General features: G+C 46.7%; 1 protein-coding gene across 33 annotated transcripts in view; it reads right to left on the reverse strand.

Moving 5' to 3' along the window:
• Positions 1-23,399, reverse strand: part of EPB41 (erythrocyte membrane protein band 4.1) — an 88,349-nt gene that overhangs the window by 27,463 nt on the left and 37,487 nt on the right. For 10 of the 33 annotated variants that reach the window (XM_066982559.1, XM_066982549.1, XM_066982558.1 and 7 more), the window contains 14 exons: positions 20,812-21,042; positions 18,352-18,456; positions 15,053-15,095; positions 12,783-12,858; positions 12,017-12,235; positions 9,723-9,810; positions 8,995-9,147; positions 8,132-8,229; positions 7,610-7,782; positions 6,709-6,825; positions 5,341-5,472; positions 2,491-2,702; positions 584-640; positions 432-476 (listed from right to left, as the gene is read on the reverse strand). In XM_066982559.1, coding sequence (XP_066838660.1) covers positions 432-476; positions 584-640; positions 2,491-2,702; positions 5,341-5,472; positions 6,709-6,825; positions 7,610-7,782; positions 8,132-8,229; positions 8,995-9,147; positions 9,723-9,810; positions 12,017-12,235; positions 12,783-12,858; positions 15,053-15,095; positions 18,352-18,456; positions 20,812-20,865 — 1,572 coding nt within the window. In that variant the 5' untranslated portion in view covers positions 20,866-21,042. The remainder of the gene's footprint in view (positions 1-431; positions 477-583; positions 641-2,490; positions 2,703-5,340; positions 5,473-6,708; positions 6,826-7,609; positions 7,783-8,131; positions 8,230-8,994; positions 9,148-9,722; positions 9,811-12,016; positions 12,236-12,782; positions 12,859-15,052; positions 15,096-18,351; positions 18,457-20,811; positions 21,043-23,399) is intronic. The other 23 variants (XM_066982554.1, XM_066982560.1, XM_048073149.2 and 20 more) reach the window with 9 other exon arrangements.

Raw genomic sequence — 23,399 nt, forward strand, 5'->3', positions numbered from 1 at the left:
GTCTCAATGTGCATAGTAACTATACTTAAAACACCTTTCCCATCTTGAATTTTTCCCCTATTACTCAATCAGTACAAAAAAGTATTAAACTTTTTTTTTTTTGCATTTCCTGGAATGCACACGATACGGTTTTCTTTGGTTTCTAACTAAATTTGTCACAGAGAAGCAAAGATAAATTTTACAGGTCATATAGAGTTATAGGTATATGTTTCTCTCTAACATTCAACATGCAAATTTTAGCAATCAGACTGTCTATGGGAAAAAGCCATTCACTTTGACATCAAGTATTTGATAGTTGCAGTTTAAAAACAACAAAAACCAAAAACCCAACCCAAAGCACATGAAGAAATTGGAGCACTGTCTTTTTAAATCGGTTACGTATGCATGAATGATATGGCAAATTTGTTTGGTGAAAGTGGAAAATGGCTAACCTTCCTCATTCTTATCAGTTCTTCCTCTTTTTCTGCAGGCTGCTGCTGTGTGGCAGTGATAAAAAACAAAAAAACAACAAAAATTGTTGGTTCATTTAACCGTGTTGAACCTTCAAAAATGTGAGCAACCTAACTGAATTATTGGCACAAACCTGGGGCTGGTCACCATTCGTAGTGGGTACTGTGACCTCAGTGTGCGTTTTCCTCACCTACATTTAAGAAATAAATTGGTAAAAACATTTCTTGTTAGTAGACTTTTTTTTTTCAAGAGACAATTTAGTTTCAAACCACAGCTGCATCAAGTTGGTTTTGAGATGCTGGGTGAACATGCAAAAACCAACATGCAGCCTGCCAGAAAGAGTTAATAACACCGCAGCTCTCCGCCAGTCTGTTAGTTCAACAGCAGTCGAAATAATTCTTTCAGCTTGAGAAGTATTTGCATTTGCAGCTAGTGCTCTCTAGTGCTCCTGAAGGCTGGCTTCCCACGTGCGTTAGATTTGTCAGTCGATGTTTTAAAACCTCATTTAGAGCTGGATCTCCCAGGGAGATCAGTACCCAAAGCAACATGTTCAGATCAACGCAGAACTTCTCAAGACCAGCAAATGAGATGTTATGCACGGATACTGTAATATGGTCATACAGTCAGTAGGAAGAGACCTATCTTTAAAATGAACCCAGCAGCACAAATTAAGTTCTTTACTGACCATGAGTAGAGAGCCCAGATTGTCTTAACGTTTTAAGGAATGCATTTTAGGGAAACTGGATTGCCAAATACTCTGAAGGTGAAAGCATCGGTGGGTGTTAAAAGAAGTGATACAGCTACATTTGAGAAACAGGGTAAATTTGGCACGTTCAAATCCACAATTTCCCCCCACATCTACATTTAAAAGAAAAAAAAAAACAAACAAACACAATTTAAGCATTTAAGAAAAAAGAAACCCACAAACCTGTAATAAGGGAAACGGGATGAATAAAACGTACTTATTCTCAGTTTAATGGTAGGGAGGGTCAGCAGCCGTGCAGGAACAGGGATACTCAAAGCAACATCCTGTAGATCTCCTTTAGCATTTTCATTTTGAACTTACTGGCCATACAGACCAAGATTTTTTTTTAAAGCAGCTGTCCTTTCTTTATCTCCACTTCCCAACCCTAACTGACAGTGATCTCCCAGGGAGTATGGCACACGAGACCATATATCTGGTGGCTTTTATGCATACAAGACCATATGCATAACATGTCACAGGAAAAATGTGGTTCCAGGAATGCAGAGAACAACTGAACATCAGGGTAATGTGGAAATTGTAACTCAAGGCATGCACCTCTGCTGCAACACTGAAAGCTTCCAGTCAATAAGATTTGCAGAATATTAAGGACACTGTAATACGAACAATTTTTTTTTTACACACCATTTTGACTTAAAATACCAATACACATATATCAGTATCATATCAACACCAGCAGAGGTCTCAGACATCTGTGGAAAGCGTGAGCATTCTCTAAAAAATTTCATTTAAATAATCCCCCTTCAAGGTCTGAACAGCACCGTTAACAATAAAAGTTTCTGCCTAGTTTTCCGAAACACCCAGGGAAAGCACATCAATTTAAAAAACCTTTGCATTTAGACACTTGGCTGCGGACCTGGTCTGTGTCGCTGCTTTCACTGGAATCCCTCCTGCTGTCGTACCAGCAAACAGCAGACACAGCTTAGCAAAGGGTGAGCCCCAAAATTCAAGTACCGTGAACTCAAATGATTAACGTGTGCAATTCTTGCCCATTTTTTAACTGATGTATCAGCAAGATGGGTTTAGGCTGGAACTACCAAAGGCAGAACTGCCCTGCCTTCACACGGACATCCTCCTCCTTGTATCCTGAGGGGCAGGGCTGGGAATTCTCTCGGCCCCACGTCCCCGTACATCCCTCCCATCCACTGCCTGGGTGAGGAGTCCCCTTCATCATCACTGAGGAAGGGAAGGTGCCCAGAGCTGCTGCTCGGGCTGGTTTTGAGCTGCGGCTCCAGCCTGGCACCAGCCCCTTCCAAAGAGAGCCCGGACTGCCATACCTTGGATGCATCAGCTGGCTCTGCCTTGGCTCTCTCTGGTGGGATCTCTTCGCGTTTGGTCTCAGCTTTCACTGCTTCCTTTTCTGCTTTGGACACAGCGATGGCTTCCTTCACATCGGGCTTAGCTGGGACAGCTTCAGTGAGGTGGCTCTGGGCGATGGCCGGGGCAGAGGTGGGCCGGGGGCTCCTCTCGGGTGTTATCACTGCCACTGCTGAGGGTGGGAGAGACAGACAGCAACAAGGTTCAGAGCGGGCAAAGCTCCGGGCAAAGTCTTCCCGAATTACAGTGCTGTAGTTTCAAGAGAAAGGGAGGAGGGAGAAGGGGGGAGAGGGGGAAAAAGATGTTGAGCAAAGCAGCTTGTGCGTTTAGTATGGGAAAGTTGAGATTATTTTCCTTATGGTTGAAATAAAATAAAATAAAACCCCACACGAGATGGTTTACAAAAAGCAAGCTTGCACTCTGCAGAGAAGCCACGCCAGAAAGGCTAATCTATTTTTGACGTTGTGCCATTGATTCCTGGGTCTTTCAGACACAAGTGAAACAGAGGTCCATTACGATGCAACCTTTAAAATAGAAACACTTAAGAGCTGCGGTGAATTCCTGACTTCCTTTGGATGTCCTCAACCAGAAACGGATGGTTTCTGGAAGAGCAAGACCGTCTTCGTTTTTTCCCCCATTTCCCCAAACTTTTTGTCAATCCAAAGAAGAAAAACACAAACAAACCCTACAAGCATTTCTCCATAAAACTTTACAGCAACGTGCAGGTGGCCTTCAAAGCAGACTCACGCTGTGGTCTGAGATGGATAACTCCTGCTGCAGCACAAGACACCGCCCTAAGAAGATATCTATTATCTCCAAATCGGTGAAAATGCAGAAATTAACAACATGCTTCAAAGAAATCGTCTTTCAAGAGGATGACTGTCTTAAACAAGAGCACTAGGTATGCACAAAATCAACTGCCTCCTCCTTTCCTTGAGTTCTGACTTCCCAGACATGCTCCTGATCTCTGAGAGCTGACACTTCCAGCCATATTCAAGCTAATCCTGGGCAACAAAGCCAGCCCGCAAGTAATTCATGGTGCGTATCTATAGATATGATGAACTATTTAGCTCTCCTGATGCTGCTTTTTTGGCTGTTCCACTATAAATATACCTAGTCATATTTAAAAAGTCATAGTTTATAAAGGAAAAGGCACGCTGTGAATTACCGCAGTCAATACTAGGTTACTAGTGTCCACCCAGCTAGTCAAAGACACCAGAAAATTTGGCATTAAAAAATAAATTATAATTTTAAGTAACTCCTCGATGAGAGTTGCCATTTCACCTTTCACTGAGCAGATAACTGCCTCTCATCTGGGTGTCTAAAAAGTGTACGGAATCAGGTATCGTCCGTGTGGTCAAAAACTTGCAAGACAGTCAAAAAAGCAAGACCCCGATTTGTCAGAGACCAAAATTCCACTTCTAAAGCAAACTCCTGGAGACTGGGTCTTGCTGCAAATCCACACTAGAAGCCCAAACCACCGCCACTCCCTGCACCCTCTCCGCCATTCTTCAGCACGGCAGCTCATTTCCGCGCACCAGGTATTTTATCCTTTCACAAAGGCAAACGGCCCAGCGTCTTGGTGTTATTTACGCCCCAGAAGCGGTGACAGCTGCCGGAGAGGTTGTACGCAGGGGCTGTGACATGGCAGACACGGTCAGGCTTAGAACGACGACACACAAACCATACGGGTGGGAAGAGCCGTCGCGGTGGTAGCCGGCTCCTGCAGGACCTGCTCTTAATTCTCTCATCACCACCAATTTTTCTTCCTCTTCTTCAACTGGGCTTATCTCAACATTGCCAAGAACACGTTTGGCTAAAAATGTTTTGTGTGTGTCAAAATGGCACCTTGAAGACCAAACAGAAAAGGAAATACTGCCAGCAGTAAATCTGCACGGCCGCCTCTCTTTAGGGACCTGTGCTTCTTTCACAGTGCTTCAGAGCATCGAGACACAGCAAAAATGATAAAAGGCACCGAGCTTTTCCTTTGCCATTCAGCGATGAGCTGTGTTCTGTCCAGAAGTGCGTTACTCTGGTTAGGTTTACCTGATTAACTGCCTCTAGCTCTTCTGATATGCTGCTCTGGATTTAAACACAGTACAAAGCACTACTCCAAAGTACACGACTTAAAATACTGATCTTTATCATCCTGGCCAAGGAAATGGTACATATTGGAAGAAAAGTGTCAAGAGGAGGAAAAAGGGCGAAGGAGGTGAGTAAGAGGAAGGGGTGGCAGCAGTAGGAGACTCTTAGACGTGCTCAGGTTCGGGGCTAACACAGTCGCTGCTGTTTGCTCTGCTGTAGCAGGTACCAAGTGCGAGGACTGGTTCGGTATTTGCCGTAACATTCACAAAACCAGGTGAAGGTCGCAGTTACCCCCTCCACACCTTCAGTCTCCTCTTCCTGTAACGACCGACCCTGCTTTGAGTTATGACGGGGGCGTAGCTGTGAAGCTGCTGAAAGAAAACCCAGCTGGGGAGGAGCGGCGTGGAGGTGACCCCCACGGCCTGATTTTTAGGGACAGTGACCCGGGAGCGTTAGAAGGCCATCACACACAGATGCCATTAATTCCACCATACAGCCAAGCCACCGCACGACACTCCACTCGCGTTTCACGCAGAGGCAAACCCTGGTAGGAAACACTCGAGGGTTACAGCGGCAGGGTCCAGCACACCTGCAAAAGCTACCCTGCGATTTTAATGGCATTAACACCACTGCAAACAACGCAGCCTCTGTCCTGCAGCACTTCAACCACTTCAACCCCGCAGGCTGCGGCGCGGGCGGCCGGCACCGCGCTGCTGCGGCTGTACCTGACCGCTTCTGCAACGGTTCTGGCGGCTTCGGCTTGGCAACGGGAACCTGAGCCACCTCTACCTTCTCCTCCTCCTCCTCTTCCTCCTCTGCAATGGGTTTCATTTCAAAATTTTCAAGCACGTGCTTGGCTAGAAGAGTTTTGCATGCATTAGTAAAGCGTCTGGAGACCGGCGCGGACACACAACAGTCACCGCAGCACAGGACACAGCTCAGATTCCTCAACCAGGCAGCATCTGAGAACAGCAACGAGTTTCTAAACCAGGTTGATTAGTAATAATTCTCCACAGTGCAGCTGCCTGTCAGTCCTTCTAGCACTGCTGGTCCCAACAGTGGATTAGGTGAGAGTTAAAAGCAACGTGAAAAAGCTTTGTGAGCTTCTTTCCTAGGCAGGGACAGAGCTGAGCTATGGGGGGACAGGAAAACTTGGTCTCGAGCACCTCGCTCGCTCCCAGCTCTCAAATCTGAAAATTAAGAACATGCAGCCATCCGTCCCGGGGTCTTAAATTTTAACTCTCCATCTTCTGCTTTTACAGCAATGGGTTTTCACTGCCAGGCTACGCTGACTAGTAGGAATAGAGCGGGACACAGAGGTAGAGGAGTCAGCCACGTCACTCGAGGAAACCTTGATCTAGATTTCAGACCAGAAAAGCAGTGATGTCAAAAGCACACTGTAAAATCTTCAAGGTAGAAGAAGGGAAGTAGAAAAGCACACAATGTATTTGCATATGAATTATCTCCAGTCCTAACGCAGCACAGGCATTCCCTATTTATGTGAGGAAGAAAGTAAATATTTGACACCACTACTGCTATGATACACTCATTAATATTCAAATATACTGTTGTACCTACAAACATCTGTTTAGAGGGCATAAATATTTATAGTAATACCTATCTTAAGAGAAATCTAGGCTCCATGTAGCAAAATGGAAGGCATTTCTCAAAACCACCAACAGAAACCAAAATAGGCTTAAAAATTGCAAGCAGTTCCAGGGATGAAATCTTTCAGAAGCTTTACAAGAAGTTTCAGGATCACAGGTAAAGAACTTTGAAGTTTTCTAATCCACATTTATAAAACCACCAAAATTTAATACGGAGACAGGTCTTAAGTGCCAGTACATCCTAAACATTCCCCCACCTCCCCAAATTACTGTCCGGCCAGGTGCAAGGCAGAAATTTAACAAGTCTCCAGACTCCCAGAGCTGCCCATCCTCTGACTGCGGAACTCTTCTTGCAAAGAAACGAAAAAGAAAGCCGCCAGGTTTGGTGAAACTTTTCAGAGTTGTCAGGAACAAGCATGTAAAGGCGTCTCAGTGGGGAAAGGATAGGAAAGGCGCTGCAGAGATTTGTAGCCACCACCGCTATACCTGGCTTCTCTGGGAACTGATCCGCGGGTTTTGGTTCAGGAACCTCAACCACCACCACCTCCTCCTGCTTCTCTTCCTCTACGGCTCTGAACTCAACTTTTTGAGTCGCACGTTTAGCTGAAGAAATGGCGCACATGTTAACAACTGCCCACACAGCAGATGGAGAAAGGCTGCAGACTTCAACCGGGACAGAAGCGTTACATTCACAGGCTTCTCTTTCCATGCTCTGACATTCAGGTACGGGATTGCAGCCCCGGGTCCTGATTTTACAAGCACCCCACGACCCAGCTCACGGGCAGCAAACTCACGCACTCCCCCTTTCACACCTCACCTCCTCTAGTCTGCTGCTACCGTTTAGAAATGTCAGGGAAGAGCCCACCTAATCGATGTGCCACAAACTCCAATATTAGCATCCCTTTAACAGACACCAACAAAGTTTCAAACAGCAGTGGCAAAACTCTCCCCACTGAGGCAAATAATGTAATTTAAGAAGCTACATTAAACAAACATCCTAGTATAGGATAATGCCTCATTTGCTAAGAGGAAAACGTGCTGAGGTTGAACGAGGAAATACCAGAACTTTGCAATAAGCCTTCAACACCCACCTACATCCATGCATCTTTTTTGTCAGCCACTTCTTGGTGGTACTACTATTTGGTTTATCTTTTATATTCAGGTATTAAAGTGAAAAGTTCTGCTTTTTTTTCTTTTTTAAATAAAGAAGGGAATCTAGTGGTATTTAAATAGTACTTAAAAGTTTTCCAAGTAGTCAAAACTCTAAATCCACTAAATCACCTTTCACCTCTCATCAAAGCAAGAGTCAGACACACAGCAAGTGAACAGCATCGTGCTGGATCCAGCCAGGACGCTGCTGGAAAGCGACGAAGCGCCAGGCACCAACCTCCGTCGAGGCTCCTGGAGGCCCGCTTGCTCGCTGTCCTCTCAAACTGGGGCGCGGGTCTGTCGATCATGGCGCTCGCCTGCCTGGTCTGCGCCTGCGTCCGGCCGCTGTAGCGGAACTTGGAGCCCAGCGCCAGGAACCTGCTCTTGGGGATCGCCTCGGTGGAAGTCAGCCTGAAAACCACACACGCATGTTTTAAAAGCATGCCTCCAGATCTAGGAAGCAGCACGTAAAGGGAAATTAAAATACATTTGTATTATTTTAATTTTAAAGCAGTCTCTGCATATGCTCAATTAACGAAACAACACATACTAACAATGAACACCGCATCTACGTAAGACAGAAGACCTCACGTGGAAGCTGCCTAGAAATTTATTGCAACAAACAATTTCCCTGCAATCATTTCACTCCAGTTGTTGCTGAACCCTAAGAACACTGAAGGAGTGCTCATTTTCAGCTGCTCCCCTACAGCATTAGTTAGTCAACACCGACAAAGACAAGCCTGCTGTTTAGAAAACTCACCTGAAAAACGTGTGATGCTCAACACAAACTTTCCACAGCTTCTTTGCTGCCCGGTAACTCGGTAGCTTGAATCCAATCGTACTTTCATACTGTTCTTGCTGCAGGAAACACAAGTTATTTAGGTTTAGCAAGAAGTAAATGCGGCAAGAAGCAAGGTCCCCAGCCCACTGCCCTGCCCTGCCTGCAGCTCTTGGCCAAGAGCCCTGCGCTCGCTCCATGGGCTGTGGCAGTTGAAGCACGAGGAGGAAGGGAAGGAGGAAAGAGGCAGACCCACAACTGCAGCCTCTCTCCAAGCGCTCAGGCACAAATTTACGCACTCTCCACTGCTGTACTACGGACCCAGGCACCTGCTGCAGGAGGCGTGAGCAGAAAGCCATGGCCCCAGCCTCCAGGAAGCACTTCCAGCAGCAGCCTGGCTGCTTTGCCACGGCTGCCTCTCAGCCACCTCCCCTCTCCTCTGTCCGAGGCAGGCTAAGGGAAAAGGGATGTGTACTTGCTTCCTTGTTGTTGTTGTTTTTAAGTGAAAGCGAGACAAAAAGCCTTTGAACTGCCATGTTTCCAAAAAAGGAGGAAGTCCTCTATCAATTTCAGCTGGGAACTGCTTTCAGCCTGGATGTGGAAATACCACACTGTGCCAGGAGGTGGTGCTGGATGACACCTTAAAGCTCCCACCGTTTCTTTTAGCGCTTCAGCAAAGTCGCTGCACTCTACTTGAAGAGCAGAACTTACAACCAAGTCAAGATCAGAAACACGGGAGAGTGTAAAATGCCCACTCAGCAGAAAGCTTGCTACCTTCCAGGTTTTTCAGTTGGTGATAATCAGAAGGTAGTTGAACAAAACAGCCCAAGGAAGTCACAACGTACCTCCCCTGGCCGAATCTTAATAAAGAAGCTGCTGCGTTTGTAGGAAATCTTCAAGACTTTGGGCCAAGGAAAGCGGTTGATTCTCAGCTTATCTTTGTAAACAAGAAGGCCACTGGAACAGACTCCCAGAGTGATATCCACTCCTTCCAAGTCCTGAGAAAGAAAATGAAGATTTAAGCAGAGACCGGTGTCAGGGTTACAAGTTTCAGGTCAATGTTTGTCCTCCAAATTACTCCTTTTGTCTTTTCCTGAGGTTCTTAATTCATCCCCCCACCTCCCAGACTTCCATTTTCAGCTCCTTAAGCAGCCAGGGCCAGACTTGCTTTTCCTTCACGTTTCTTCTTACGGTCTCCTCCCTTCTGCGATGCTGTTTGCTCAAGGGGCTGTGCCTAGAGCCTACCCTGCATTTCTCTGAGAGCAGCAGCTCACCTCACAGGGAGCAGCTCACCTTGCAGGCTCCTCAGGGCAAGGACCCCTGTACATCAGCAGCTTTGTTAAGCTTCCTATAATATTTAAATAATGAGTAATCAGGAAGAATCACTTCTCTTACAATGCTTGCAACAATGCCTTGAGCATTTCTTTTGTGTGTCTATGCTTTTGTAACAGTAGCCAGCTTACTTCCTATATCCTTCAAAAGGGGCTTCCTGAAATGGGTAAACTTGCTCCTAACAAGGGAAGAACAGTCAATTTACAAGATCTACAGTTGGTGCACACGCACTGATTCTCACCTTGGCTTGGTGAAGGTCAACTCCGTACATGGACAGCTTTTTTGCATTCTCAAGAAATTCCAGATCTGCTTGGGCTGGAGTCATGGATCTGGGGAAAGAGAGGAAGGGCTCGGTACTCTCATAAATGGAGAGTTAAGAGGGGACACATCAGACTTCACAGAACCATTTACTTGTTAGATCTTTTGCTTTGAACACAGACGAATCTGTGCCCAGATGATTAATTATTAAGTTACTCAGAATGCACAAATTTGTGCTTTGAGACATCCTCATGAACAGATGCACCGTATTTCTGCGGAGCTCTACAGACACCAGACTTGAAAGCAAGCTATGTGGCGAGGACGTGCAGGGTACAAAACCTGATGCTGCGGAAGAAACAGCAATTAAGCTGAAGGCAAAGGGTGACACGTACTGTGCACCTAGAAGTACCGCCTTGAGACCTTCCCAAACCCAGCTATTGTTCTCCAAACGAAAGGCAAGGACAGCTGAAATCACTTAGCAGAGATCCCTGCTGGGGCAGACTAGATGAATGAGACGTTTTCTGGGAACAGATGGTACCCTGTCTGCAGGAGAGGCAACACATCAGAACTTCCCTTAAGAGAAACATCCCGATAATGGAGGCTATTATCGGTGTTATTGAAGCGCCCTTGTTAATAAGTTTCTGTTGTGCAAGGTGCCTCTAACAGCTCTGCTGGGGGAGTATTCCGTTGCATACATTTCATTTTGCTCGCTGCTTTGATGTCTTTCTTACTGAACACCCGCATACATCTCGTGGGCAATGTAAATAGAGGTATTTAGTGGTGCTGGACAGTGAGCACAGTGAGGACAATCCCCTGTGCAAGACCTGAGAGCAGTGACCATCTCCAGCACACGCTTTGTGCTTTGCAAATAAAGCAGCAAGAGACAGAGCATAGCTCAGCAGGTAAGTTTTCCACTGGACAGTTTAACGTTAGAATATGGATGAGAAATGAAACGGGGACAGATTATAACCTTCCTCCTGCACACACTAGTTCATTAAATAAATCTACATCCCATACTGTGAGGCAGCCTTGTAATGCAGCCATGAATAATTCAGCAATGCGATCTGCCACTTCCAGGACAGCTGACGGCCTTTGACTTCAAGTCATGAAGCCTGTCAGTGGCCCAGTACTTATTTTCCCTCATTTCCTCTCCTCTCAGTGCAAATGGAGGGGAATCAATTTAGAGTATCGATTTGCGGGGGCTGAGTGAGGTGTTAATTGTAGCTTTGGTAACAGCCGGGGCGTCCCTCCACCCTCTAGTGCTGCACTTAGGTTATTAGCTTCCATGTGCCTGCGAGGTCTCTGCTCTGCTCTGCTCTCGTTATTAGTGTCACAGCCAGCAGCTTTCCACAGGTCAAGGGGCTCCACAAGGCCTCAGTATCTGGGAGCAGTTTTATGGGCTTTTTTCCCCCAAAGCCCAAACGTACTGATCTGAACTGTGAACTCTGAACTGTGCAGAAGCTGCTTGCTGGCCACGGATGCTCTCCGTGTCACTAAGCACAGCGCTCTGCGGAGCTTCTGCGATCAAAGCACTCGAGAGCATCTAGAAAAACAAGCTCAAAATGTTATGACTCTCAAATCTCGTATCAGAAGGACTCACAGGACTCTTCCAACCTCACCAGAACAAGACACATCTGCCCAGATCACTGCTGCACTCAGAAACACGAGGAGGAGAGCCTAGCTGCAGCTTTATACCTCGAGCATTATCTGGAATACTTCCACATTATAACACGCTACTTAATAACAGGCGGCAGAAAACCCCAAACATGCTGCAGGCTACACAGAGACAGGATCTGTTCCAACCAGATTACAATCCAAAAAAATATAAATTCAGAAATCCAAAAAAAAAATCCAAAATAAATCCAAAAGCAGAAACACAAAAAGACAAAGAACAAGGTTGAAAGAAGCAAACTTTTCACATGAAGTAAAGCCCGCTTTCATGGATATTGTTGAGAAGAAGCACCCACGTGGGGCACCTGTTAAAAAAAAATAAACGAAAAGCGTAGTTTCTTCTTCAAGCAGGAAGAAAGAATCCCATACACTGGAAGGATTCTGTTATAACTTTAAAATATTAGATCTTTTTAGATTAGCTGATTTTTTCAGTAACTGAAAATTTACACCTTACTGCTAAAGCTTCTGTTGCTGCCATAAAAATTGGTGCAGCATGAAACCAAAACCATAGAGCAGAGGTGGGAAAAATACCAGAAAATCCCATTATTCCACCTGCTGCCTTCACGCTGCCATGCACAAATGAATTCACCGGCCACTGTACCTTACCTGTATGTTTTATGAAGTTCCATAACCTTCTCTTCAAGCTCTTTAGTCTGGTTTGGGGCCAGTTTAAATTCACTGATATAATCTGCGCTGTGTAGATCAGGGTCATAGTCTCCCAGCTCGGACTGGACTGTGTATGAGCCCAGCAGAGCCAAAGTCGCAAAGGAACAAGGCAGCCGCCCCGTAACGATGTCTTGTCGAAGCTGAAGACACAAGTAATACCTTTGGGGAATAAAAACAAAAAACGCTATTAACAGAGAATATAATGACCTTAAGAAACTTGTTCTCGAGCACTGAACATCTTTTTTTATACTACTGATGAATGAAGCATGATGTTTGTTTCTAACATGTATTTTTAATTAGAGGGCAACATTCACACAGTCAAAAGCATGGAGGATAGAAGGACCTAAGGTCACCTCCGCGCTGGAAAAGAAGCAGAGGACACTTACTATCAGAAGAAATTATTTTAGAATAGAAGTGTACTTTTCTATTCAAATATACACGTGCCAGGATCATCAATGGCACTGCTTTATGCGTGTGTGCTTCAGTGAAGAGAGGGAAAGTTCCCACACACATGACCACTAAAACCAAACAACAGTAACCCCTCCCAACAGCTCCTCAAGACATTGGTCATCCTGTTGAAGGATAAAATAACACTTCAGTATTAACAATTTCTACTCAATCAGCCAGTTCCCGTGGTTTCCCAAAACAGCTCACTGCTTTGCTCGGTAAGCTCACTATCTGGCAGCACAATTAGCAGGGAACTCACCTCGTTATATCCTCTGTCAGTTGTGCGGGATCTGGTGGATAAAACTTGACATTGAAGGTAAAATCCCAGGGGCCTCCTGAAATTACAAAGGAAAGTTGGAGAAAAATAAGCCCACCAGAACAGCTTCACGATAGGCAGCTACGAGATGGTAATACTGATTTTTAATGCTGCTCACTCACACTGCTAGCTGCTGCTTAAGCAGGCGGTGTAAGACATGATTTCATTTACAAGAGCTAGGAAACACGCACGAACAAACAAAGCAGGGCAGACAAGTACACGTGAAAAATGTCACAACTTGTGGAAAAAGAAATAAATTCATTGCTAAGAGGCTAACTTACTCAAATATTTTTTCACTGATTAAAACAAAAGACTCACGAAGAGAGGTCGGACATGTGCCATAGGTTAATGAATTGGTATTTTATCACTTGACCCAATTTTCAAATTTCTCGTAAGGAACAGATGTGCTAATCCACTCAACAGCCTAATGCGCCGTGGTCGTGTGGTTGGACCACAGCTGAACCTCAGCACAATGCAAGCAGCAGTCGCTGGAAGAAACAGTGAGCGCTGCGACAGGAAGAGCTTGACAAGTCGAGACCTAAATACTCCAATAAAGCTTGCTGCAAACCTCGTGCAGCAATGCTGCACACGTTAAATGGAGCGAGGGCTCCCTTAATTATATCTACAATAGACATTATTTGTGGTATGGCTAGCCTCTGCCTAGCTAAATAACACAGCTGCACGACTTACTCGTGTACACCGTCATGCGTACCTAAAATGCAGCTCTCCATCACCCCACACAGCAACCACACAAGTGCAGCTCTGGGACTAATATTTAATCGTGTGCGTGTACATCGCATGCTGGTGTGGGAACAGCCAAATGAGAGCTGCTTGCCTACGGTGGAAATGCCCCCTGCCTCCTCTTTTAAGCAGGACACTCAAGCTACCAAATTTTTTATCTTTCTTAACAGTTAATCCTTAACTCTTTCTGAAGAGTTCGAGCCAAGGCTCCCTCTCTTCCTCGAAAAGAATAATCATGTTTAGGCACAGAAAATCGTCCTGACAGACCCATTAAGCACTCCAGAACTAATTTTCAGTCGCAGCTCTCCCCTGCTGTGCCCTTTAGCAGCGTAGTTTCAAAATATTTACGTCAGAAAGACAAGATACCCTTGCTGTTAACTTGCTAAGGGATTTATCAAAATCGCAACCACACCATTTATGGATTTACTTCTTAGGGCAACACCGCAAACGGCATTGAACACAAGGCACCTTGCCTTCATTATACAGAGTTCAACACAAGTTATTTCAAGAAGACAGCTTAGGTAGCAGAGTTTTCCTGTGCATTGCAAGGGAGACACAGAGCCTGGCTCCCTGTACACGTACACCAACACAGCTTCTTCAAGTAAACTCCAGTAACGTGCCATTTAAAGCATCTCACAGGGACGGATCGTACAGCAGGTTGTTTGTTACCCACACTGGCTGAATTTTACCTGCACTGCACTGCAAGGCAGGAGCAGCTCGTGCCCTTTACACACATCCTGTTATTGACTCAAAGAGAAGCTGATAAAAGCAGGAGCTTTTCCTACTCCACAGCCCTGCAGCATTTCCCCCCCCGGGCAGTGCTGACACGCCTCGTCCTGCGCCCCCACCACGCGTACAGAGAGCAGCGTTTGACTCGTGAGGCTGTCAGACCTTAGGCTTGTTCCTGAAACAAAACAAAAGCCTCTGGAGTTTATTTAACTTTGACACTGCCCTCGTCTTGAACTAATTCAGTGCTAGCAAAACTTAAAATACTCCAGAGAGCATCTGGCATTTGTCCTGATACTACTCGAGCCCTTTGTTTATCATTCCAGTACCCTGATTTGGGCTCCGAAACAGCCTCGGAGTCCACGAAACCTTGCTCCAGCAGGCAACTTTGCTCAGGCTCTCCCCGGCTCCTTTTGGCTTTAAATGGTGCCCCCTGACGTCTACCTTCCCATCCCATTTCAGTGCTGCATGGTAGTGAGGACAGCACGGCTTTGCACAGGACGAACACATCCCTGGCTACGTTTTTGCAAGGAAATCACACTTTTCCTTAATTCTAGAGCATCGCCAAGTACCAAAGAAAAAGAGAAAGGAAGCACAGACTGCTTGAACTTGAGCTGATCCCTGCCAGACACCCTGACTTGAACTCTCACCGATCCCTGGGCACTCAGGACTGCGCCCAGAACCACACGCAAACAGGGAAGGGAGAGAAGCCACACACACCCACATGATAAATTTGATCTACTTACCATGAACCTGTTTTTTTATTTCTTTGGCAGGATCCAGCCATGTCTGTAAGAGGATAAAAACATTCACAGTTTAACAGACGTTACAGAAACACCACAGCAAACTGCAACTCGCTAAAAATACAGCAAGGCGACAACGTTTGACACAAATGCAGCCATGGAAACTGAAGATATACAGCATTTTCTGAAACTTTTACTCCAGTCTGCGGTCCCTGTGCGTATTTCCAATCCCTCACGTACGAAGTACTCCTAGGAGAGGAACAAGGAACATGGGTCCAATCTGAAGCTCTTCTCTCCATCGAGGCGACCCTATTAATTCAGAGGCTCAGCACACGCAGCTGATGAGCATCCCACACCACACGGAGGCTCTTTACAGAAAAGGATTTAAATGAAGGAATTTATGGCGGCTCCTGACAACAAAGCAACAGCACCCAAGGGAACTCTGCCCAGCATATTTTGCCCTGTCAGATCCTACTTTTACAAATATTGCAGCATAAAAGGCAGCAAGCACATACCAGCGGGCATGGTCTCAGCCACATCCAGCCAAGAGGGGCACTTGTGCAACACATTTTTTCTCAAAGACCTTTAAAACCAGACAAATTGGACATAGGCATTCATTTTAGGCACCCCATCCACATACTTGCCCTACTCAGAACAAGGGTCGCCAAGACTTTCTATTATTAGCTACGTTCTTTAACAACCTAACTGCTGAAACAGGAGTGAAAACATCCAGTAGCTGGCAAGCGTGACATAAACTTAGTCTCTTTTAAGTATGACTCAAGTTTCTAGTAATTATCTCAGCTACAAATTTAGAAATACATCCTTTTTTCCCCCCTCTGTAATTTGGGGGTTTGTGGGATGCTCGTGCAACGTAAGCCTCAGAAAACCACTCCTGTTTTTGCCAGCACGGTCAGAGCAACTCCTGGCACGCCGAGGCTGAGCCCGTCCTTTGCAGAGGCCGCAATTTGCCGCCCAGAGGGGCTGGAACGATGCTCTCAGCCCTCCTGGAGAGGCTACAGGCAACCATCACGGTCATTTTTGTGAGGTCTGAACAGGATTTGGACATCCAGGTCTCCTGAGGTGAAAGAACTGACTCACTGAATCCTCCCAGCTAATCTTTCCTGCCTAGAAGGACATTCAGCTTGATGGCAGGGAGACAGCGACACTTAGACGTAATCTTATCTTTTTATGTGCTTGCTCCTCTAACCTATAAAACCAGTGATAGGAAATCCATCTGAAAGGTAGACGTATCAGGCCCGCTTGCTTTCCAGTCACAGCCACTCTTTGAAGCAGAGCATCTCGATGCACATACCAGTACCACGACTGCTTCAGCGCCAAGCAGCTGCTCTTTCCACCTTCACCCTCTGTAATTCCTGCTTGGATTGCCTGTCCGCAGGAAGGGTTATTGCTTAAGTAAGGGAAAACCTGCACACAACCTCTCCCTGCCCATGAACATAGACGTGCATCTCCCTGCCCGCTCAGCGCAGCTGCAGAAGCTCCTCTGCTGACTTCCTATCACGATCGTTTCTACCAGCCACTCGGTAATTCAGTGTCAGGGTTCTGAAGTTACAGAGAGAGACGGAGCTTGAGGTTTTCAAGTTCAATGACGCGTAACCAGAAAGATTAAAAAAAGGAAAACAAAAAACAACCAACAGAAAACCCCACAGTGTTTTCCCCCATCACAACAAAACAGTCTCCAGGCGAGCAGCTTACTCTGCACTGGAGCTAACCCCATGCGCAGCTCTTTTCCTTCCTCCTCTCCCGGCTCTGACACGCAAACCTGACAGAACTATCTGTTTTCAGTCTCTACGGTTAAAAAGCTGCACGGCCTCCCAGCTCACGTCAAGCGGGGGCGAAGGAAGTGCACGTGTCTGCCTTCAGAAGAATCGCGGCGCTCCTGCAAGCGATCGGAGCAAGCGATCGGCGGCACACGGCTCCGGCAGATGCGGCAGCACGCTGCCCCCAGCACAAACAGGACAAATCGAGCCGTGTTTTGCCTGAATTAAAAATCCATACTTTCAATTATTGAGCCTTTTAACGACTAATATATATTGCAGCCACCGTAACCTTGCCCATAAGCAAAGCTATAGGTGAATAGTCAGAGCGTGGACCAACGTAGCTGGTCTAGAGGAGATGAAGGTGGCCCCTTGTTTTCAATTCCGCACACTTTTGGCTAGCTTCATTAAACAGAGCTTGAGTAATTGCTCGAGTTAAAGCATAACCAGGGGTTTAAAAGATAAGACACTGCTCAGGTCTAACCAAACAAAGCCCTTAAACTAAAACCCTATGAGTAAGAGTTTTGGTATGAAGAGGTGCACGTGTTCTGCTTTTGCAGGGCAAAGCCTCGGTTCAGAACCAAACCCTACAAACGCTGACACCAGTGCCGGGGCAGCCAGCTGGCACTCAGCACTCCTCCTGCCATGCTCTCCCTTTTCAAGGGCAAAATAGTCGTAGAAAAGGGATGTACACTTTGCTGCTGAAACTCACCACTGCCCTTACGCATTCGTGTTTTCCAGTTGAGAATCTTCTATACAAAACAAAACAAAAAAAGAACAACCCAAGCCCCAAATCTCAGCCCAGAAGTCCTCCGAGTGCCTGCCTTTGGCTGGCACGCAGACAGCAGAAGCTGAATCCACGCTGGGAGCCAGCAGTTGCTACGAGCTCACTCGCTGCACATTTTAAGCCTTGATTCACTCCCACTCCCCTGCCTGTGCTCCCATTATAAAGGTGCTAAAGCTACCAGTGCAGTGCAGTATTACCACCCAGAGAATCCCCCGAACCAGTCATTATTAAGAATGGCAACATTTGCTGGCGCTGTACTGGAGGAGGAGGCCGCCCAGGGTAAAATAAATCCAGCATGAATTCCAAGTCCCTGATTTGTTACCGAAGCAGGAGGAAGGCAGTCGCAAGTCAGAGAAGGAAGAGAAAGCAAACCCAAAGCCTCTTCGGGGACCACACTCCAAGTCTGCAGAGACTTTAAACGAACACCTAAGGCACGTGCAATGACTGCTCCATGCCCGAACCACCACAGTTTTACTGCTGCTGCCTGCTCAGCCGCATGCCTTCAGTGAACACAGGCTCCAGGACTGAAGTTCCCCTGCAGCGTGTCAACATTTAGGTCCACCTTCTGCCATCTAAGCAGGGCTAACCTATTCTTAAAGTCCTCTTAGTCTTTTCCTGGGGAGGGGATCAAAGTAGTTTGAAGAAGAGCATCAGCAGCTTATGCACCACCTCGTCCATGGAGCCTTGCACAGAGCTGAATCCACCCAGGTGCAGAAAACCATAAACCAGCAACTTCTTACCCTGGAGGTTGGTGTGTCCCATATGGCCAAACCAAAGTAGTCTTCTTCCAGGAGATTGAGGTGGTCACAGACTTTCTTGAGTAGATCCTGCCCCTTGGCATGTTTCTGCAAATAGACAGAAAAGCATTTTCTAGCACAGACTGCTTTCTGCCTGCAAAAAGGGAACATAAAACCACACTGGATGCTACTAAGAAGGGGGAAAAGTCCTGGCTAGCTCAAAATCCCATCTCCTGGCTGCTTCTGGATGCTCTTTTCTATAAGGCGTTCTTCCTTACAAAATCCAAACTGAGAGGCAATGAGAACTGCAGCAGGTCTCCCTGCTCCCACCAACTTCACGTCCAAAGCCCCCAAAGCCGAGCTTCTCCAACATCCCGATAAACAGAGGATTTGTGCGGTTTTCCCCTCCCAAAGCACGCCCATGGCACTGGCAGCTCCCAGCCCCAGGCTCTCAGACAATCAGGAGCAGATCAAACAGTGATCAGTGTGAGGGACGAAGCTGCTGCTCCAACCCACCCTGACAGCCCCCATTTTGGGCATTGTTTTTTTGGGGGCAACCTGGCGAAGCAGGCTCGGAAAAGAATCAGCGGCTCAGAACAAAAGACCCTCGTTTCCACCCTCTCCTCAACCCGAGCTGCTGCTGCAACCCAGCTTCCCCAGCTTTGGCTGCTTAGCACACAACTTCTTGCCTCCAGAAACACTCTTTGAGCATTTCTCATCTCCTCTTTTTTTCAAAATCCTGCAGAAGCGGAGTGAAGGAGCTGGCCCTAGGAGCAGATACCCTTTTAGTCCAAAGCACGAAGGAAAACGTCCCTGAGGCACAAAACTATGGTAACCGCAAGCAGCTAATTCTATTGGAGGCTTTGCTAAAAGGAAAGTGCAGTTCCAGTGACGCAAAATAAGCTTTGCGAATGCATCGCTTGTGCAGGCAGCTCTCCTTTCAGTCGTGTTTGCATGGCTACTGATCAAAGCCCACGGCCGTGTTTTCCTGTGGCCCTTCCTTCAGCTGTAAGGTTGTCAGCGCACGCGCTGCAGCTCCCCCGTTAACACGCTGCATGCGTGAGCCTGGGAGCTTTCTCGGTGAACTGGCACTTAAAGACATGTCGGAATTAAAAGCCTTCTATGGCTGTCAACGGGAAAGAAGGTTTGAAAGCACCCATTCTTCTCGAATAAAGGCATTTGTGCTGGTCTTTGCCTACACCTTTGCAATCCCTTCCCAATTACATCTTCATAAATTACTTCTCAAAATGCTATGACGGGATTATATTGGCATTAAAGCCAAGGGTACTCGACAAGTCAAGAGCTTCTTGCTGCCACAGCAGCTCCTGCCCATCTGCTCCTCGGTGCCTCATGGGATGCTCCGGACTCACAGCAGCGCACCAGGGACACCGCATGTGATGTGACAGCACCCAGAACACGGCAGGGCTGGATCAGTGCCGGAGGGGGGCTGCCAAACGCACTCACGACACCACGACAAACCAACTGGGGCTGCGGGACCGAGAGCCACCGCTGCTGCACCAGCCTTTTGGAGAACAATTTGCTTTTTGGGGGCTGAGCCTGCTATCCCCAGTAAACATCCCGGGCTTTGGTAGCGCTGGGCGCCGATCCCGCGCAGCGACAATAGCCGTGCTGTTACACAAACTGCTGACCTACTTGCCCAGGATCACCCAAGGTAACCGCTTCCACAGGGAGCCCCACGCCCCGATACCCTCCCGCGGCCCGCAGAGCTAGCGGGATGGAGAAAAACAAGCTGGAAGCAGGCTCGAGTGGTAAATACCGGATTATTAATATTCTGGGCAAGTGCTTCGATACTGAAATAAGGATTTCTGCGAGCTTTTTATTGCCCTGACAGCAAGACAGCCCTCCGAGAGAATGCACAAAATAAAGCAAAATAAAAGCTCTCAGATGAAGGGTTTTGCGGTGCTGTAAGTCAACATAATGATTTTAAATTGTTTACTGCAAATATATTCAACTCCAAGCTAAATGCAGCCTGTTTTTCTTTACATCCACCTGCAGGAGATATGTTAGCCAGCAGCCTGATAGGCAAAGGCACTCTGGGTGAACAGAAAGCACAAATCAACACGACAACACATTCTATTCAAATGAAAGGGGCAGAAAATATTTAGACAATCCCAACCTAACGCAATAAACTAAACTCTGGGATAAAAATGAGCGAGAAGATGAACAGCAAGTGCAGTAACTTTTTTTTAAAACTTCCACCTTTACAAAGCAAAGTACCCTGCAAGTTCCAGAGCTATAAACAAAAAAGGCTCCTAGGCACACAGAGATTTTTACAACACACTAAATAAGTTATTATAGCTTACAGCAAGATTGTTCTGCAGTAAAGCCTGTCATGTAATTCACTGGCAGCAAATTAGACCCCTATTAAATAGCGTTTGTGGTGGTTTTCGAGGAGGAGAAGGGAGAGGGAAAAGAGAAGAAACAACCCCTGAATGTACTTACATCCACAGCACACTCAAAAATGGTGTCATCCAGCAAGACAACTTTGCAGTACATGTTTCTGTGTCTTTTTACAGCTCTCTGGGCAGCTTTCAAATCCTTGTCGGCTTTGGTCTCTGGAGTCTCCTGTCTGGGCTCCGGCTTGGTGCACTCCTCCTTCGCTTCTCCTCCTTCCTGGCCCTCGAGGTCTCTGCTGTCCGGCTCCTGGTCTTCCCTCCTCTCCTCCTGCGCAGGCTGAAAACCCCAGCACATCCAAGTCCCCAGTTAGACGTGTCACACAAAAAGCCATCACAAGAAGCGAGCATCGCACCCCGGAATTAGTTATCTGGCCTAAATGTGTAGCCAAGGACCTGGAGCAGGAGCTTGAGTGGGCAGGGTAACGAGTGCACGGAGTGATGGCAATTTTTAAAGCCCTTCAAGTCATTCTCAACTCTTCATTTAATAAAAGACGTAAAAAAAAGAAAGGGCTGATTAGAGAAATTAGGGCAGGTTAGATCATGCAAATCTTCATGGCCTTAATGACTGGGCCTTTTGGATTAGCAAGTGTTTTCTGTCCTAGGCTAGAGACCTCATGCCTTCACTGCTAGAAAAGCCAACAGCCAAAGTTTGTTGCCCCCCTGCTCCCGCTGTCACCCAGAAAGATTTACTGTGCTCCAACGCACGGTGCTCAACACGGTAACAGTGGTACAAGGGACACTGGCACTGACATTTCGTGGCCCTCTGAGCTGACCAAACAGTTCACGGCCACCAAAAGGGGAAGGCAGCCTTCACACCCCTGACGGCCTCTCCCTTTGCCCACTGAAGCACTTTATGAGCCAGCTGAATTCACTAAACTTGCAGAAAAAGACGCAGTTTGGGGACAGAAGGAGGAAGGAAGCTTGTTTTTTGTTTTTTTTTGTTTTTTTTTTTTTACTGCCATTTCAGCAGGTTAAATGAGTTCATAGCAGGCTTTGACAAGCGCTGGAAGTGGCTCAATGCAGCCGGAGCACGCAGCCGTGGCAGAAGAAGGGAGAGCAAAACCCTGTCTTTTCAGCCTGCGGTGAGCTGTTAATTCAGCCCATCGCATCTCATGAAATCACACCCAGGCACAACTGCACGCAGCCAGCGCCGGCTCCAGTGTTTGAAACCTAAATAATGTCCACAAGCTGCTGACTTCTGTTCCAGCAGGGCCAGGATAATCAGGAGCAGAGAATCAGTCAAAGCTCGTAATGCCTGCTGGTCAGCATTTATCAAACAGGCAGCACCTCACAAATGCTTTCACGGCAGAAATATCTGCCGAGTGTCACAGTTCAAAAAGCCACTAACGTCAATCTAAAATAAGAACTAACAAAAACAAGTGCTTCGTCTGAAACAGACGGCGCTTGCTGAAGGAAGGCGGTGGGTTTTCTCTCTGGGCACGCTCACTTGTGCATAGAGCAAGCAAATCAAAGTTAAACAGAGAAAGAAATCATGCATCTCCTCTTGAAGAGGCCCCTTCAGGGCTGAAATTGCACGAAAATTTCCAGCTCCCCACCGTGTCCCAGCTCTGACAGGTACAAAGCACTAGCAAAGATCAGCCTGTATTTTTCAAAGACTCAGACATGAGGGAAAACAGAAACATGTTACCCACTACCTTCTCTACGACTTTGCAGTTTTAAGGCAGTGGATTTACAATTACTGCCTACAGTTGACAACGCTCTGACTTGTACAGTACTCCTCAGAAAGTCAGTAAAAACCTAGAGTTTGCAGTTCAAATCTAACACCCCACTGGAGACCATTCAAAACCTTAGGGCAGCAAGGAAAATAATGCAGATTTTACAATAAACTAGCTGTCACTCCGTGACTCCAGCAATACACACAGGTTGGCTGGGTTTTTAGGAAATCCCCGTCTCACAAGAAGTAGCAATCACCTTCTCTAGCTCCATGCAGCCACACTAGTGATGGCAGGGCTGCAGCTAACCGAGATGCCCACCAAGGAGTAAGAGAGGCCAGCCAAATCAATAACCAGAGGCCCCCAAATCAATAACCAGCTGCTGCTTTGGGAATGTCTCACCACGGGTGTCTCTGCCTCACTTTCTACCCGGCTTTAAAAATTTTAAATCTTGCATGAAAAACAAGCCTGGCTTTAAAGAGCAGAAATCAGAAAGCTACTAAGAGCTGGGCTCAGCACCCGTGCTATGCAAAAATCCCTGTCTACATGATGCATAAGCAGAAAATATTTGTATTTGGCAGGCTCAGCAACAGCCCAGACTGAGCAGATGACCAAGTCCTGAAATGCCCCGTTTACACTCCTCGAAGCTCACAAAACCCTTCCCCGGGTTCACTTTCTGTTGCAATCCCCACCTCACAACACCGACCTACCTTCTGTACACACCAAGCACACCCAAATGAGAAACGGTTCTGCTGTGAATAACAAACTCAAATCCAAGTTCTTGGGGGAATTTCCATGCTCAGCAGGGTAAAGAGTCAGTACGGGGTACTTTAATGTATGCTTTGAAGTGTTGTTACAATTTCAGGAATAGGAATTTTGCAGTATGGTCTGATGCGGAAGCACGCTACGCAGCACAAGGAGATGACGAGCCCTTTCAGCATCTCATGGGATTTTCTAATCT

The sequence above is a fragment of the Anser cygnoides genome, chromosome 24, assembly GCF_040182565.1.
Source record: "Anser cygnoides isolate HZ-2024a breed goose chromosome 24, Taihu_goose_T2T_genome, whole genome shotgun sequence".
Lineage (NCBI taxonomy): Eukaryota > Metazoa > Chordata > Aves > Anseriformes > Anatidae > Anser > Anser cygnoides.